The sequence below is a fragment of the Oncorhynchus mykiss genome, chromosome 11, assembly GCF_013265735.2.
Source record: "Oncorhynchus mykiss isolate Arlee chromosome 11, USDA_OmykA_1.1, whole genome shotgun sequence".
NCBI lineage: Eukaryota > Metazoa > Chordata > Actinopteri > Salmoniformes > Salmonidae > Oncorhynchus > Oncorhynchus mykiss.
The window spans coordinates 18,978,155-18,992,148 of record NC_048575.1 but is presented as its reverse complement, the minus strand read 5'-3'; the positions used below and the strand labels follow the sequence as shown (position 1 = coordinate 18,992,148).

Here is a 13,994-nt window from a genome sequence, read left to right as displayed (position 1 = left end):
CTTGCTTCTTCAGCTTGGCTGACTTAACAGCTTCTGGCAGGTCTGAAGACCTGATAGTTGTTCCTCTGGCACTGCCAGCACAGGTCTGTCCTGGGCTTAGTGCTTGAGATGTGTGGCAGCAATTTTCTACACAGATTCCTGAAGGAAGACAGCCCGACTACACGTACCTCTGTAAAATACTGAAATAATGTGAGATCAATAAAAGTACTGCCAATCATGTTGGAGGTCAATTAAATCATCAAAATGTGTTTATGCTTTACATACCAAGTGTTGTCATTGATTCCTTGTAGAGACGCCACCCTGCTACTTTTGTCACATGGGATGGAAACAGTTTCCCACCAAAGTATTTGTGTCCTGAGTGGAGTCCTGGTAATACCATTGCATTATCCTTTGCGTAGTTGTTGATAAAGTTCACCACTTGCTGCAAGGTCTCATGCTTCAGGCGTAACCCGTGCTTGCTTCGGTCAGCTCTTTTTTTGATGGGGGGTATTAGACCATTCTCCTTGTATGACTGGTGGAGGAGAGTCAGGCGTGTTCTACTGATGCTGAAAGACACATTCCAGATACAAATATTTTAGCATTATTATACAATAGATGCAAAATGGCATTTTGAGAACATCACTACATACAGTTCATACACATAATGGTGCTAGTTAGCCAGCCATCTAACGTCAGCTGGCTAGCTAACAGCTGGCTAGCTAACAGCAAGCTTTAACTAGCAATACAAACCGATTGTCATATTGTCATAAAGTTAACTAAATAGGTTCAATGTTATCTAGTTAGCTAGCTAACATTAGGCTATAACTAGCAATGCGAAATGGCATTCTGAGAAAACATCACAAACAATATTTTGACCTAAATCAGGAATTTCCTCATCGTCTGATTCATTTTCAGTCAGAGAGAGTCAGCATGGCACGATCGTCCTCCAGAAAGTAGTCCATCACAACTTTTTCCCACTGACCTTTGTCTATAGAGCCTGATAAATTCAGGGCAGAAATATTATTGAGAGCAATAGCAACATATTTACCAGTTCTCCATAGCTAACATTATATCTTTAGAAAAAACTGCAGTAGAAAGGATTATCTATGCATAACAATATGCTACACCGCAAACCAATCCAAACTCATCTCTTTGCATGTCCAGCCCACTCATTAGCTCAGGTAATCATGGCTAGTTTCCTGAATCGGGTCACATTTACAGATAAAATATGCCATTAGTACTGTACATTTCTAAAACATTTGCATTACCAAAACAAGTAAACATAATACAAAAAATAAACCAAACAAAAAAGTGACAATAAACACATTCAATAAGCTCCCATAGTAAAACTTCACTGCTGCTCAGTGGGAAATGCCAATAAAATGTAGTCAAATGGGCTGCATCAAAAACGCCTCAATTACAAACCTACACTTTTCCCCTAGCACCTATCAAAAAGTGTACATTTTAAAATGATTAATCAGGACAGAATACAATTGTTAATCTTAACAGTATTGGTATGACATAACTTTTTAAAAATCAAGGCTTTCCATTATAGCATTAGTTAAGATGGAACCACCCCATCTACAAAACTGAGAAGCATCTTCCTTTACAAATTGAAAAATTGCGCAAAATGATGTTTAATGATATTCTAGCTTGTTTGTGACATAAAAAAAATAATTATATTTTGTCACAAGGCTATTCTGCATTCAGATGTAAAGCCATTTTTTTCAACAAAAAAGTTTCAACCGTATCAATCTTCAAAAGAGATCGTCATCCTGAATAAGCTGCATGTTTATAGCTGTCCCAGCATAGAACGTGACAGATAAGAAAGGCACTGGTATACTGTGTGTGTCTTTCAGACACAGGTAACTCAAATATCGCATTGCCTCGCTTTGAGCTCAAAAAAAGAAAACATGTATCTTGTTTCCTACTAAGAGGAGTAGTAGGGCCTACTCTCAACAGAGTTTTGTGCAACATGTCTGCCTGGCCTTATCTTAGGAGGTTTTTAACACTCCCATGTTAAATGCAGAGTATGTAGGTTTGTGAAGGGTAATTGGACTTTTTAATTATGTGAGATTATGGTTAGAAAAGATCTCAATGAAAATGTTGTCATATTCCCAGATTCCTAATTATGCCCTTCCCAAAACAAAATACTCAAGCTTTAATAACGGTTGTCTAGTCAAGTTTTGAGTAATTAAAAAAAAAATATTATTATAATTGTTTGATTTATTTAACCTTAATTTAACTAACTAACCAGCAGCATACCACCCTGCTGGCTTGCTTCTGAAGCTAATCAGGGTTGGTCCTGGTAAGTCCCTGGATAGGAGACCAGATGCTGCTGGAAGTGGTGTTGGAGGTGGTCTAAAAAAAATATCACAATGCCCCAGGGCAGTGATTGGGGACACTGCCCTGTGTAGGGTGCCGTCTTTCGGATGGGATGTTAAACGGGTGTCCTGACTCTCTGAGGTCATCAAAGATCCCATGGCACGGAGTAGTGTCCTGGCTAAATTCCCAATCTGGCCCTCAAACTATCATGGTCACCTAATAATCCCCAGTTTACAATTGGCTCATTCATCCCTCTCCCCTGTAACTATGTATTTTATTTTTCCTTTATTTTACTAGGCAAGTCAGTTAAGAACAAATTCTTATTTTCAATGACAGCCTAGGAACTGCCTGTTCAGGGGCAGAACGACAGATTTGTACCTTGTCAGCTCGGGGGTTTGAACTTGCAACCTTCCAGTTACTAGTCCAACGCTCTAACCACTAGGCTACCCTGCCGCCCCAACTATTCCCCAGGTTGTTGCTGAGAATGTGTTCTCAGTCAACTTACCTGTAAAAAATCATTAATAAATAACTAGGCAAGTCAGTTAAGAACAAATTATTTTTTACGTCGCTGGGTAAATTGTGCGACTCCCAATCATGGCCGGATGTGATACAGGCTGGATCCGAACCAGGGACTGTAGAGGAGCCAGAGTAAATGCCAGACATTTCCAAACATCCAGAGTAGCATTACTTCCTCAACAATATGTCAATTTCAGTGCATACTGGATCATTTTCAAACACTTAAAGTGTAAAAAAACAAAAAAAGAGTCAACCCCAGTGACAAACCAAACTTTCTTGAGCAGGTCACAATTGACAAAAATAAGTAAAATGTTTGCCCAGGAGGCACTAGCATATAGCTGTTCAAAGTCCATTATCTTCCTGAGCAGAGTACAGACATGTACATTAATTGTGTGTCTCTTCTTCTCCACTACCTTTCCGCTTTTCTTGCTGACGACCTCTGCTGTGGCGGTCTTCGAGCCAGTGGATGGATTGATTCCAGCAAAACTGTGAAAACAAAGTGCACACCCAGACATAATTGTAGAAAGATGATTAGGTCCCCTGATGTCTTCAAAAGTGTCTGAAGTGTTCTGCATTACCTCTGTACATTGTCCCTAGTTCAGATAATGGCTTCGCATTATGTGTTTATGCTCTGACAAAGGAGCCTTTCAAACGTATCAACATATCTTGATTCAATTAACCTGCCAAACCAAGCTGTGGTACAAAATGCCTCCGTTTATAGCCCCCGCAACGGGATTCTCCCAAGGACGAAGCATATTTTTGTTTACCTTTGGATGAACTCCAGGGTGTGTGAAACCTCCTCTTGGTATTTCAGATTGAAGGTATAGAATGAGGCAAAAAAAAGCTGCCAGCACTGCCACAAAGTTGGAGTGGACTGACATCACAACCTCCTTCTCAATGCTTATTATCCATTTGGCAACAGTCATTGTGTCACCTGAAATCAGATCACATTTATGTTTCACAATGGCCTCTGTGAAACATTGCTATTGTAAGGCCCTGTCAAAAAACAATTACTCACGCAGAAAGTCTTATTGGATACATTACATTACCTTGAACAATCAGTCTTGGTGAGTCTGGCAGTGGAATTGATCACTCCACATCTGTGGCTGTGGCTGACACCTGTCGTGTCTGTGACTGTCATTAAATGTGAAGACTGTTATTTTATCAAATCAATTCTTTATGTGTAATTATTATTACGTGATTAAACTAACCATGTAATCTTTAATTAACTAGGAAGTCGGGGCACCACGGGAAAATGTTTGTAGAGTCTCTATTTTCCGAATCGACTCTTCAAATATGTTCATATCTTATCAAAACAGTTGCTTATTAATGAATTGTACCTCATCTGTTCGCATTACTGAACGTCGCAAACCCTTGGATATATGCACAAACCCTAGCCTCCATAATGAATCAGCAATATACAAATTGGCTTAATTATTTATTTACTAACTAACTAATCAAATCACAGAAATACATAAACAAACAATATAGTTATTGGTTACTAACACAATGCATTGATAAGTCCCTAGTGGGCTAAACCGGTATTGTGGCTTGGTAGACAATGGAAAGGGGTGGGGACAGATAAAAAGCGGGAAAGACAAAATGGATTCTCTACACACAGTTGATAATTTAATTCATGGAAATGCTAATCCTTTGCACATGAACGGCTGCTCATCTGAAAATAATTGCAATGTATATATTTACGCCCGTACTGTATGTCAATGTTGTCTTCTCTGGTGGAATCGCCGGTCCATCTGCTGGAGAGTCAGTTCATCAGAGAGTCTCTGGTTAACTTCCCCAGAAGTTACAATGTCTTACGTAGTTGTCGATTTCTCAGCAGCTCTGGATAGTGTCTGTTGTATTGGGTACGTCAGGCGTGTAGATGGTCGTTGCATAGAATAGATGCTTCCGCGGTTGTCTGTATTCTCGTACTAGATTTACGTAATTTCCAGCTGCTGGGCCTGTAGAGTTGTAGTTCTTAACCATTTCAACATATACCGTCAACTCCATGTTTTCTGGTCTAATGTAAATTTTGTCAGGAGTGGGTTTTATACACTTCTGAGAAAAGGGCGGTCCATGACGCCAACGTAATGTGTATGCTAACGTGGGCCACCGATTTGGTTAACTTAATATGAAAACCCATATTTTCTCAGGTTAACATCACATTACATCTTTTCATAAATAGTTTGATGTTTAATCATATGCGTTTCACAATATTTCGATGTATACCCCATATTTAAGAACTGTACACAACCAAAGACATAGTAATGAGTGTTTCCTGTCCCTCATGAGATCACCAAATGATACACACTCGTAACGACTGTCCCTTAAGTGTCCACGGACCACTCGAACATTCTCAAAAATATAAATATTGTTTAATTATTCAAACTTTAGATGTCCAAGGGTCTCTCTGTGTTCCACAGTTTACATTCCAACCTCGAACACTACAGAGCACAGAGGCAGCGTATTTTATGACCGTCATAAAACAGTCGACTTCCCGCTCTCCCCCTCTACGAGAGAGAGCACGCTGTAGAGCAGACCCACTGTAACCTGATCCTTCAGATCGTCACAGGAGAGTTATGACACAAAGATAAAAGCTATACAAGATATAAAAGATATATCATTTATATATCTTATATAAGATATGAAAGATATAAAACAACAAATTCTGTAACTTTAATTTCACATATTTTGAACATTTGGCACATCTTCATTTTAAACTTCTAAAATTACATAGAAAAGTATTATTTTATGCATAAGATGCAGATGAATGTAAAACTCACATCGGCCTGTAGAAGGCCTTTCTTTGAAATAGGACATCAGCAGGAGGACAACACAAGGGCCAACTGCAGTCTCTCCACCATTTCCAAACCTTGACAGGATGTGCCAAACCTCTTCATTTGTTGGTTTGTAGTGGAAGTATTGTATAATAATATTTCCTTTTTCTACCATTGTTGCATCAATTTTTTCCAGGATTGAGACATCCGTCGGTAACTTGAAGTGGTTGTAGAGTTCCTTCTGTGTGAAAAGGTACGGCCACTTACTTCTCAGCTCGGGCTATCTTAGGTGCTGGGCTAGTGTTGATAGCACAGCGCTGTAAGTAAAATGTTGCTTGCATGAGAGAGTTGTCCTCTGTCACCTCCTGTTGGTCTCTGGATTAAAGCTGCTCCATTTCCTTACGCTTCGCCTCCAAAGTTTCTTCCGTTTCTTCTGTGGGAAAGTCTGGCTGTCATCTTACACAGCCGTGTTTGTCTGGCTGTCATCTTACACAGCCGTGTTTGTCAGGCTGTCATCTTACACAGCCGTGTTTGTCAGGCTGTCATCTTACACAGCCGTGTTTGTCTGGCTGTCATCTTACACAGCCGTGTTTGTCAGGCTGTCATCTTACACAGCCGTGTTTGTCAGGCTGTCATCTTACACAGCCGTGTTTGTCAGGCTGTCATCTTACACAGCCGTGTTTGTCAGACTGTCATCTTACACAGCAGTGTTTGTCAGGCTGTCATCTTACACAGCCGTGTTTGTCAGGCTGTCATCTTACACAGCCGTGTTTGTCAGGCTGCCATCTTACACAGCCGTGTTTGTCAGGCTGTCATCTTACACAGCCGTGTTTGTCAGGCTGTCATCTTACACAGCCGTGTTTGTCAGGCTGTCATCTTACACAGCAGTGTTTGTCAGGCTGTCATCTTACACAGCCGTGTTTGTCAGGCTGTCATCTTACACAGCCGTGTTTGTCAGGCTGCCATCTTACACAGCCGTGTTTGTCAGGCTGTCATCTTACACAGCCGTGTTTGTCTGGCTGTCATCTTACACAGCCGTGTTTGTCAGGCTGCCATCTTACACAGCCGTGTTTGTCAGGCTGTCATCTTACACAGCCGTGTTTGTCAGGCTGTCATCTTACACAGCCGTGTTTGTCAGGCTGTCATCTTACACAGCCGTGTTTGTCAGGCTGCCATCTTACACAGCCGTGTTTGTCAGTTGGCCCTCTTGCAGTGATTACAGTCAATGAGCCTGAGAGTGTTTTTCTCTTTCTTAGCCATACCATAGAATTATCACGATTCTTATGCTCAATGCATGTTTTCATCTGATTTAAGAGGGATCCATAGCCACTCCCAATTGTTGTGCCATCTCTCATTGTATCAGCGAAGCCTTTACGGATACTGTTGTACCATCGTCTTGGCTATTGCACAGCAATCTGCTCTGGTTGGATTAGGCTCAATAACTCTTAATGCATCTACTTTAATTCTTACCATCTCTCTTCGTTCTCCCGTGGTTGGCCGTGTACCTCTAGCGATGGCTGATCTCAGGTTCATGAACATTTTCCCCCAAGGGACAGTGAAGTTCTCCAGCCAGATGTCCAGGTCTACAGTACTGGTCGTACTGGTTGTTGACAGGGTTGTGCTGGATGTGGAGGATGACTGTGAAGGGGACGGGCTTGATGGCTCAAATGTTGATGTATCTTGGATGGCACTAGCTGTGTAACTCCTTGCTTGTCCTGGAAGTAAAATAGTTGCTCAACTCAGAAATCTAACGTAATAAAATTCCAAACATTTCCTCTCAACTGTACAGTACTTGTAAAAAATTTAGCCAATACCTTCAAATCTCCATGCATTTAGCAGCTTCCGGCATTGTATTGGTCTGGTGTGCTCCTGTAGGTCGTCTTCTTTAAGAAATTGAAGGCCTGGCTTTCCCTGTACTCCCACACATGCTAGCTTGTCCAGGAGGGATGAAAGTGTCTGCTCGGGCAAATCTGGTAGCACAGACAATACTGCCTCTCTTATCTCCTGTCTATCTCTGTTATGGCTCTACAACAAAGGGGAAGAATGATGAAGGATCATCATTGATTTGCCAAATACCTTGTACTCCACTAAGGGGTGAAAATCAACAAGGTCTTCATGCAGATAAAGTTTGAGTCTTGGGCTACTTCTGTTAGGCAGTGAATACCTAAATCAACTAGCTGCACAGCCTGCTGCCTCTTTAAAACAGAATAAATAGAAGAGTAGCAATGGGCCAGGATCAACTTCATCTTACCCATTTGCAATCCATCCTCATCTTTCCCCATCACAACATACATTCCCTTTCTGTACTTTGTGCTTTTGACAGTGATATCATTTAAAACAACTGTGTTATATAAATTTGAAGTGAAATACAGCGACTGAATCCTCAATCTTCTTGTTGTAATCAGTGGCATAAAAGTCAGTTCCCTTTTCTACTTGAATGAGAGGCAGAAATAAACTGCCGGCACTTAAATAGGCTTGGAACAGTTGGTGTCTCTCTGCTAGAGTCCCAAGTAGATTGTTAAAGTTGTGCAATTTCTGTACACACTGCTTGAAGTAAGTATACTTACTCTCAAACCTCAACGTCCAGAGACAAATAAGTGTCTTGAACCTAATGATAAGCTCTGGGTAATAGCAGAGATAATGGTGCATTGACTTGAGGGGTTTGCCAGGAAATTTCTCAGTTCTGAAATTGGTATATTCATCAATAAGGACTTGAGGATATGCCACCTGGTCAGCAGTAATGGCTGATGCACATATGTATCCGATGATTTGTCTTAGGAGCAAAATCAACTGCCATACACCACTATCTGGTAGATTTTTGATTCGATCTCCTACTAAGTTGGGGAGTACTCTCAACAGACAACAGTTTTGTTCAGCATATCCACTTACAGTTGAAGTCAGAAGTTTACATACACCTTAGCCAATTACATTTAAACTCAGTTTTTCACAATTCCTGACATTTAATCCTAGTAAAAATTAATTGTCTCAGGTCATTTAGGATCACCACTTTATTTTAAGCATGTGAAATGTAAGAATAATAGTAGAGAGAATTATTTATTTCAGCTTTTATTTATTTCATCATATTCCCAGTGGGTCAGAAGTTTACTTACACTCATTTAGTATTTGGTAGCATTGCCTTTAAATTGTTTAACGTTTCAAGTAGCCTTCCACAAGCTTCCCACAATAAATTGGGTGAATTTTGGCCCATTCCTCCTGACAGAGCTTGTGCAACTGAGTCAGGTTTGAAGGCCTCCTTGCTCGCACAAGCTTTTTCAGATCTGCCCACAAATTTTCTATAGGATTGAGGTCAGGGCTTTGTGATGGCCACTCCAATACCTTGACTTTGTTGTCGTTAAGCGATTTTGCCACAACTTTGGAAGTATGCTTGGGGTCATTGTCCATTTGGAAGACCCATCTGCGACCAAGCTTTAACTTCCTGACTGATGTCTTGAGATGTTGCTTCAATATATCCACATCATTTTCCAACCTCATGATGCCATCTATTTTGTGAAGGGCACTAGTCCCTTCTGCAGCAAAGCACCCCCACAACATGATGCTGCCACCCCTGTGCTTCACCGTTGGGATGGTGTTCTTCTGCTTGCAAGCATACCCTTTTTTCCTCCAAACATAATGATGGTCATTATGGCCAAACAGTTTCATTTTTGTTACATCCGACCAGAGGACATTTCTCCAAAAAGTCTTTGTCCCCATGTGCAGTTGCAAACCATAGTCTGGCTTTTGTATGGCGGTTTTAGAGCAGTGGCTTCTTCCTTGCTGAGCGGCCTTTCAGATTATGTTGATATAGGACTCATTTTACTGTGGATATAGATACTTTTGTACCTGTTTTCTCCAACATCTTCACAAGGTCCTTTGCTGTTGTTCTGGGATTGATTTGCACTTTTCGCACCAAAGTACGTTCATCTCTAGGAGACAGAACGCGTCTCCTTCCTGAGCGATATGACGGCTGCGTGGTCCCATGGTGTTTATACTTGCGTACTATTGCTTGTACAGATGAACGTGGTACCTTCAGGCGTTTGGAAATTGCTTCCAAGGATGAGCCAGACTTGTGGAGGTCTACAATTTTTTTCTGAGGTCTTGGCTGATTTCTTATGATTTTCCCATGATGTCAAGCAAAGAGGCACTGAGTTTGAAGCTAGGCCTTAGACTCCAATGATGTCAATTAGCCTATCAGAAGCTTCTAAAGCCATGACAACATTTTCTGGAATTTTCCCAGCTGTTTAAAGGCACAGTCAACTTAGTGTATGCAAACTTCTGACCTATTGGAATTGTGATACAGTGAATTATAACTGAAATAATCTGTCTGTGAACAATTGTTGGAAAAATTACTTGTGTCATGCACAAAGTAGATGTCCTAACCGACTTGCCAAAACTATAGTTTGTTAACAAGAAATTTGTGGATTGGTTGAAAAACGAGTTTTAATAACTCCAGCCTAAGTGTATGTAAACTTCCCACTTTAGCTGTATGTGTGCATTTATTTTGCAAGGCTCACTCACTCACTCACTCACTCACTCACTCACTCACTCACTCACTTACTCACATGATGCCAGCGGTGTGGTCAGCATGTAAGTGAGACTCAAAGGCAGTAAATTGCCTGAATGCACTGGAACATTCTGGGCACACCACAATTAAAATAGCAATTGGGTGAATTTCTATCAAGTTTAATGTGCTGTACGAATGATGCTACTGTATTAATTTCATGCATACAAGATTTGCACTGAAACATTTTAACCGTGTAAGGTTGATTCTGGATAATACTTTTTTTAAATAAAAAAATAATCTGTCTCAGTTCAAGCTGCAGTAGCCTGTCGTTTTTTCTAGAATCCAAATCCCCAAAATAGAAGTTATATAAACAATTCAATTCAGAATAGCAAGCTAACGTTTGTGGCTGAGAATAGTTCCCCTAAATTCACCTCAAATGACAGCTATAATGCAGCTAGCTCGCCAACGGACAGACAGATTGATTAAATATTCGAACCATCAAGCCATAACTGACATAACGAAAATACATCTAGAAAATATTCCATCTTGATTCAAACAGCGTTCCAATATTTAGCTAAGGGAGGGCACAGCTAGCTATTGGCTCAAGTACAAAAATATTTGGAGATAACAGAACATGGAATAGGCTATTAATTATAACAGTTTTGGACAGAAGGCTCTCAGAGACTTCATGTTTTCAAACCGATTCACGGGCTCCCGATGCAAAATGTTCTCTCAAAATTAAACAAATTTCATGTAGCCTACTGACCACAATTGCAGATGTTCGCTTCCATCACGAGTCTGCCCGGGCATGTGGAAAGCGTGATGTGTCCAAATGGTCAATTGTTTAAAATAGGCTATGTGATTCTGTAGGTTATTTTACGTCGGGAGCCATATCCTAGTGAGAAATGTTCTTCTCATTGTATGGCTGATGAATGTGAAATATGATTTAACCCACTTGATGGCTGCTTCAGTGTAGGGGTCTTGTACAAGAATTCACCCGAAAAGACAGTGTAATACCTTAATCCAGTAGGCCTACAACTAACCGTTAAGAGCTGTAAATCATCATGCCTTTGTTTGAGTAACATGTACTGTAACATTCACCGTTACAAACTGTAATCGTTCGGCGACCCAAGATGCATTGTAGTCTGCATCATTAAATTGTTAAAGGATAAAACAGGGAATTAATGTGTGTTTTTACTGTACAAACTACATACATTTGTTAGAGTGCATCCAAATCATGAGAACTAAAAGATAATTACTTGACACATTGGAAAGAATTTACAAAAAAACAGAGCAAACTAGACTGCTATTTGGCCCTAAACAGAGAGTCCACAGTGGCAGAATACCTGACCATTGTGAATGACCCAAAATTAAGGAAATCTTTGACTAGGTACAGAATCAGTGAGCATAGCCTTGCTATTGAGAAAGGCCGCCGTAGGCAGACCTGGCTCTCAAGAGAAGACAGGCTGTGTGCACACTGCCCACAAAATGAGGTGGAAACTGAGCTGCACTTCCTAACCTTCTGCCAAATGTATGACCATATTAGAGACACGTATTTTACACAGACCAACAAAGAATTCGAAAACAATTCCAATTTTGATAAACTCTCATATCTATTGGGTGAAATACCAGTGTGCCATCACAGCAGCAAGTTTTGTGACCTGTTGCCACAGATAAGGTCAACCGGTGAAGAACAAACACCATTGTAAATACAACCTATTTTTATGTTCATTAATTTTCCTTTTTGTACTTCAACTATTTGCACATCGTTACAACACTGTATATACAGTGCCTTGGGAGAGTATTCGGCCCCTTTGAACTTTGCGACCTTTTGCCACATTTCAGGCTTCAAACATAAAGATATAAAACTGTATTTTTTTGCGAAGAATCAACAACAAGTGGGACACAATCATGAAGTGGAACGACATTTATTGGATATTTCAAACTTTTTTAACAATTCAAAAACTGAAAAATTGGGCGTGCAAATCAAGAGTCGGCTTTCTATTCCGCAACAAAGCCTCCTTCACTCACGCCGCCAAGCTTACCCTAGTAAAACTGACTATCCTACCGATCCTCGACTTCGGCGATGTCATCTACAAAATGGCTTCCAACACTCTACTCAGCAAACTGGATGCAGTCTATCACAGTGCCATCCGTTTTGTCACTAAAGCACCTTATACCACCCACCACTGCGACTTGTATGCTCTAGTCGGCTGGCCCTCGCTACATATTCGTCGCCAGACCCACTGGCTCCAGGTCATCTACAAGTCCTTGCTAGGTAAAGCTCCGCCTTATCTCAGTTCACTGGTCACGATGGCAACACCCATCCGTAGCACTCGCTCCAGCAGGTGTATCTCACTGATCATCCCTAAAGCCAACACCTCATTTGGCCGCCTTTCGTTCCAGTACTCTGCTGCCTGTGACTGGAACGAACTGCAAAAATCGCTGAAGTTGGAGACTTTTATCTCCCTCACCAACTTCAAACATCAGCTATCTGAGCAGCTAACCGATCGCTGCAGCTGTACATAGTCTATTGGTAAATAACCCACCCATTTTCACCTACCTCATTCCCATACTGTTTTTATTTATTTACTTTTCTGCTCTTTTGCACACCAATATCTCTACCTGTACATGACCATCTGATCATTTATCACTCCAGTGTTAATCTGCAAAATTGTAATTATTCGCCTACCTCCTCATGCCTTTTGCACACATTGTATATAGACTCCCCCTTTTTTTTCTACTGTGTTATTGACTTGTTACTTGTTTACTCCATGTGTAACTCTGTGTTGTCCGTTCACACTGCTATGCTTTATCTTGGCCAGGTCGCAGTTGCAAATGAGAACTTGTTCTCAACTAGCCTACCTGGTTAAATAAAGGTGAAATAAAAAATAAATAAATAAAAGAAATAGACAAAATATGACATTTGAAATTTATTTTTTATTTCGGAACATTTGTGAGTGTAATGTTTACTGGTAATTTTTTATTGTTTATTCCACTTTTGTTTAATATCTATTTCACTTGCTTTGGCAATGTAAACATATGTTTCCCCTGCCAATAAAGCCCCTTAAATTGAATTGACAGAGCGAAAGAGAGAGAGAGACAGAGACAGAGACAGAGACAGAGGCACATTGAGAGAGAGAGACAGAGACATATTGAGAGAGAGAGGGGTAGAGTATTATAGCAGTGGTGAGCAACACAGTAGGTATTCTATCCCTCCTGTATTTCTAATTCCTCTGCATCCACAACAACCATGTGAGAAGGATAACATAATAAAGAAAACCATTTCCCCCATAATGATGTGAGAGAAAACATTTATTTCACTTTGTCCTGCGTATCAGTGGGAGTGTTAAACCTAATGGAATAACGGTGGTGACTGGCCTCACACACCCACACAACTAACGATCTTATGGTCTTCAACCTCGGAAATAAATGTCGCCTGCGGGTACTGTGTTGTGCTGTATAATCATCTAACAATTACATTTTTTCTCCTTCTCTCTCTATCTCCCCCCTCTTTTCCCCCCTCTCTCTTTCTCTCCACCCCCTTTCCCCTCTCTTTCTGTAGGGAGTTTGGATGGAGGGATCCAGAGTTACCTGAAGTGATTCAGATGCTGCAGCACCAGTTCCCTTCAGTCCAGTCCAACGCTGCAGCCTACCTCCAGCACCTCTGCTTCGGAGACAACAATATCAAATCAGAGGTAGCCTACCACTGTGCATGTGTGTGCGTGTGTGTTCGGCAAAGACAAAGTCCTTTCTACCATTCCCAAAACCCAGTGCATCTCCCTCTCTTTACAAATCCCTCTAAGGCTGTCTGGAATAAACTGGAATAAACTGGAATCTGGAATAAACTGGTGTTAGACCCCTTTAACAAACTCTTCATTAATAAGCCTCCTATC

At 40.8% G+C, this 13,994-nt stretch overlaps 1 protein-coding gene across 1 annotated transcript in view; it reads left to right on the top strand.

Moving 5' to 3' along the window:
- Positions 1-13,994, top strand: part of LOC110535425 (catenin delta-2) — a 393,927-nt gene that overhangs the window by 277,260 nt on the left and 102,673 nt on the right. Inside the window, exon 13 of the mRNA XM_036935119.1 lies at positions 13,664-13,796. Coding sequence (XP_036791014.1) covers positions 13,664-13,796 — 133 coding nt within the window. The remainder of the gene's footprint in view (positions 1-13,663; positions 13,797-13,994) is intronic.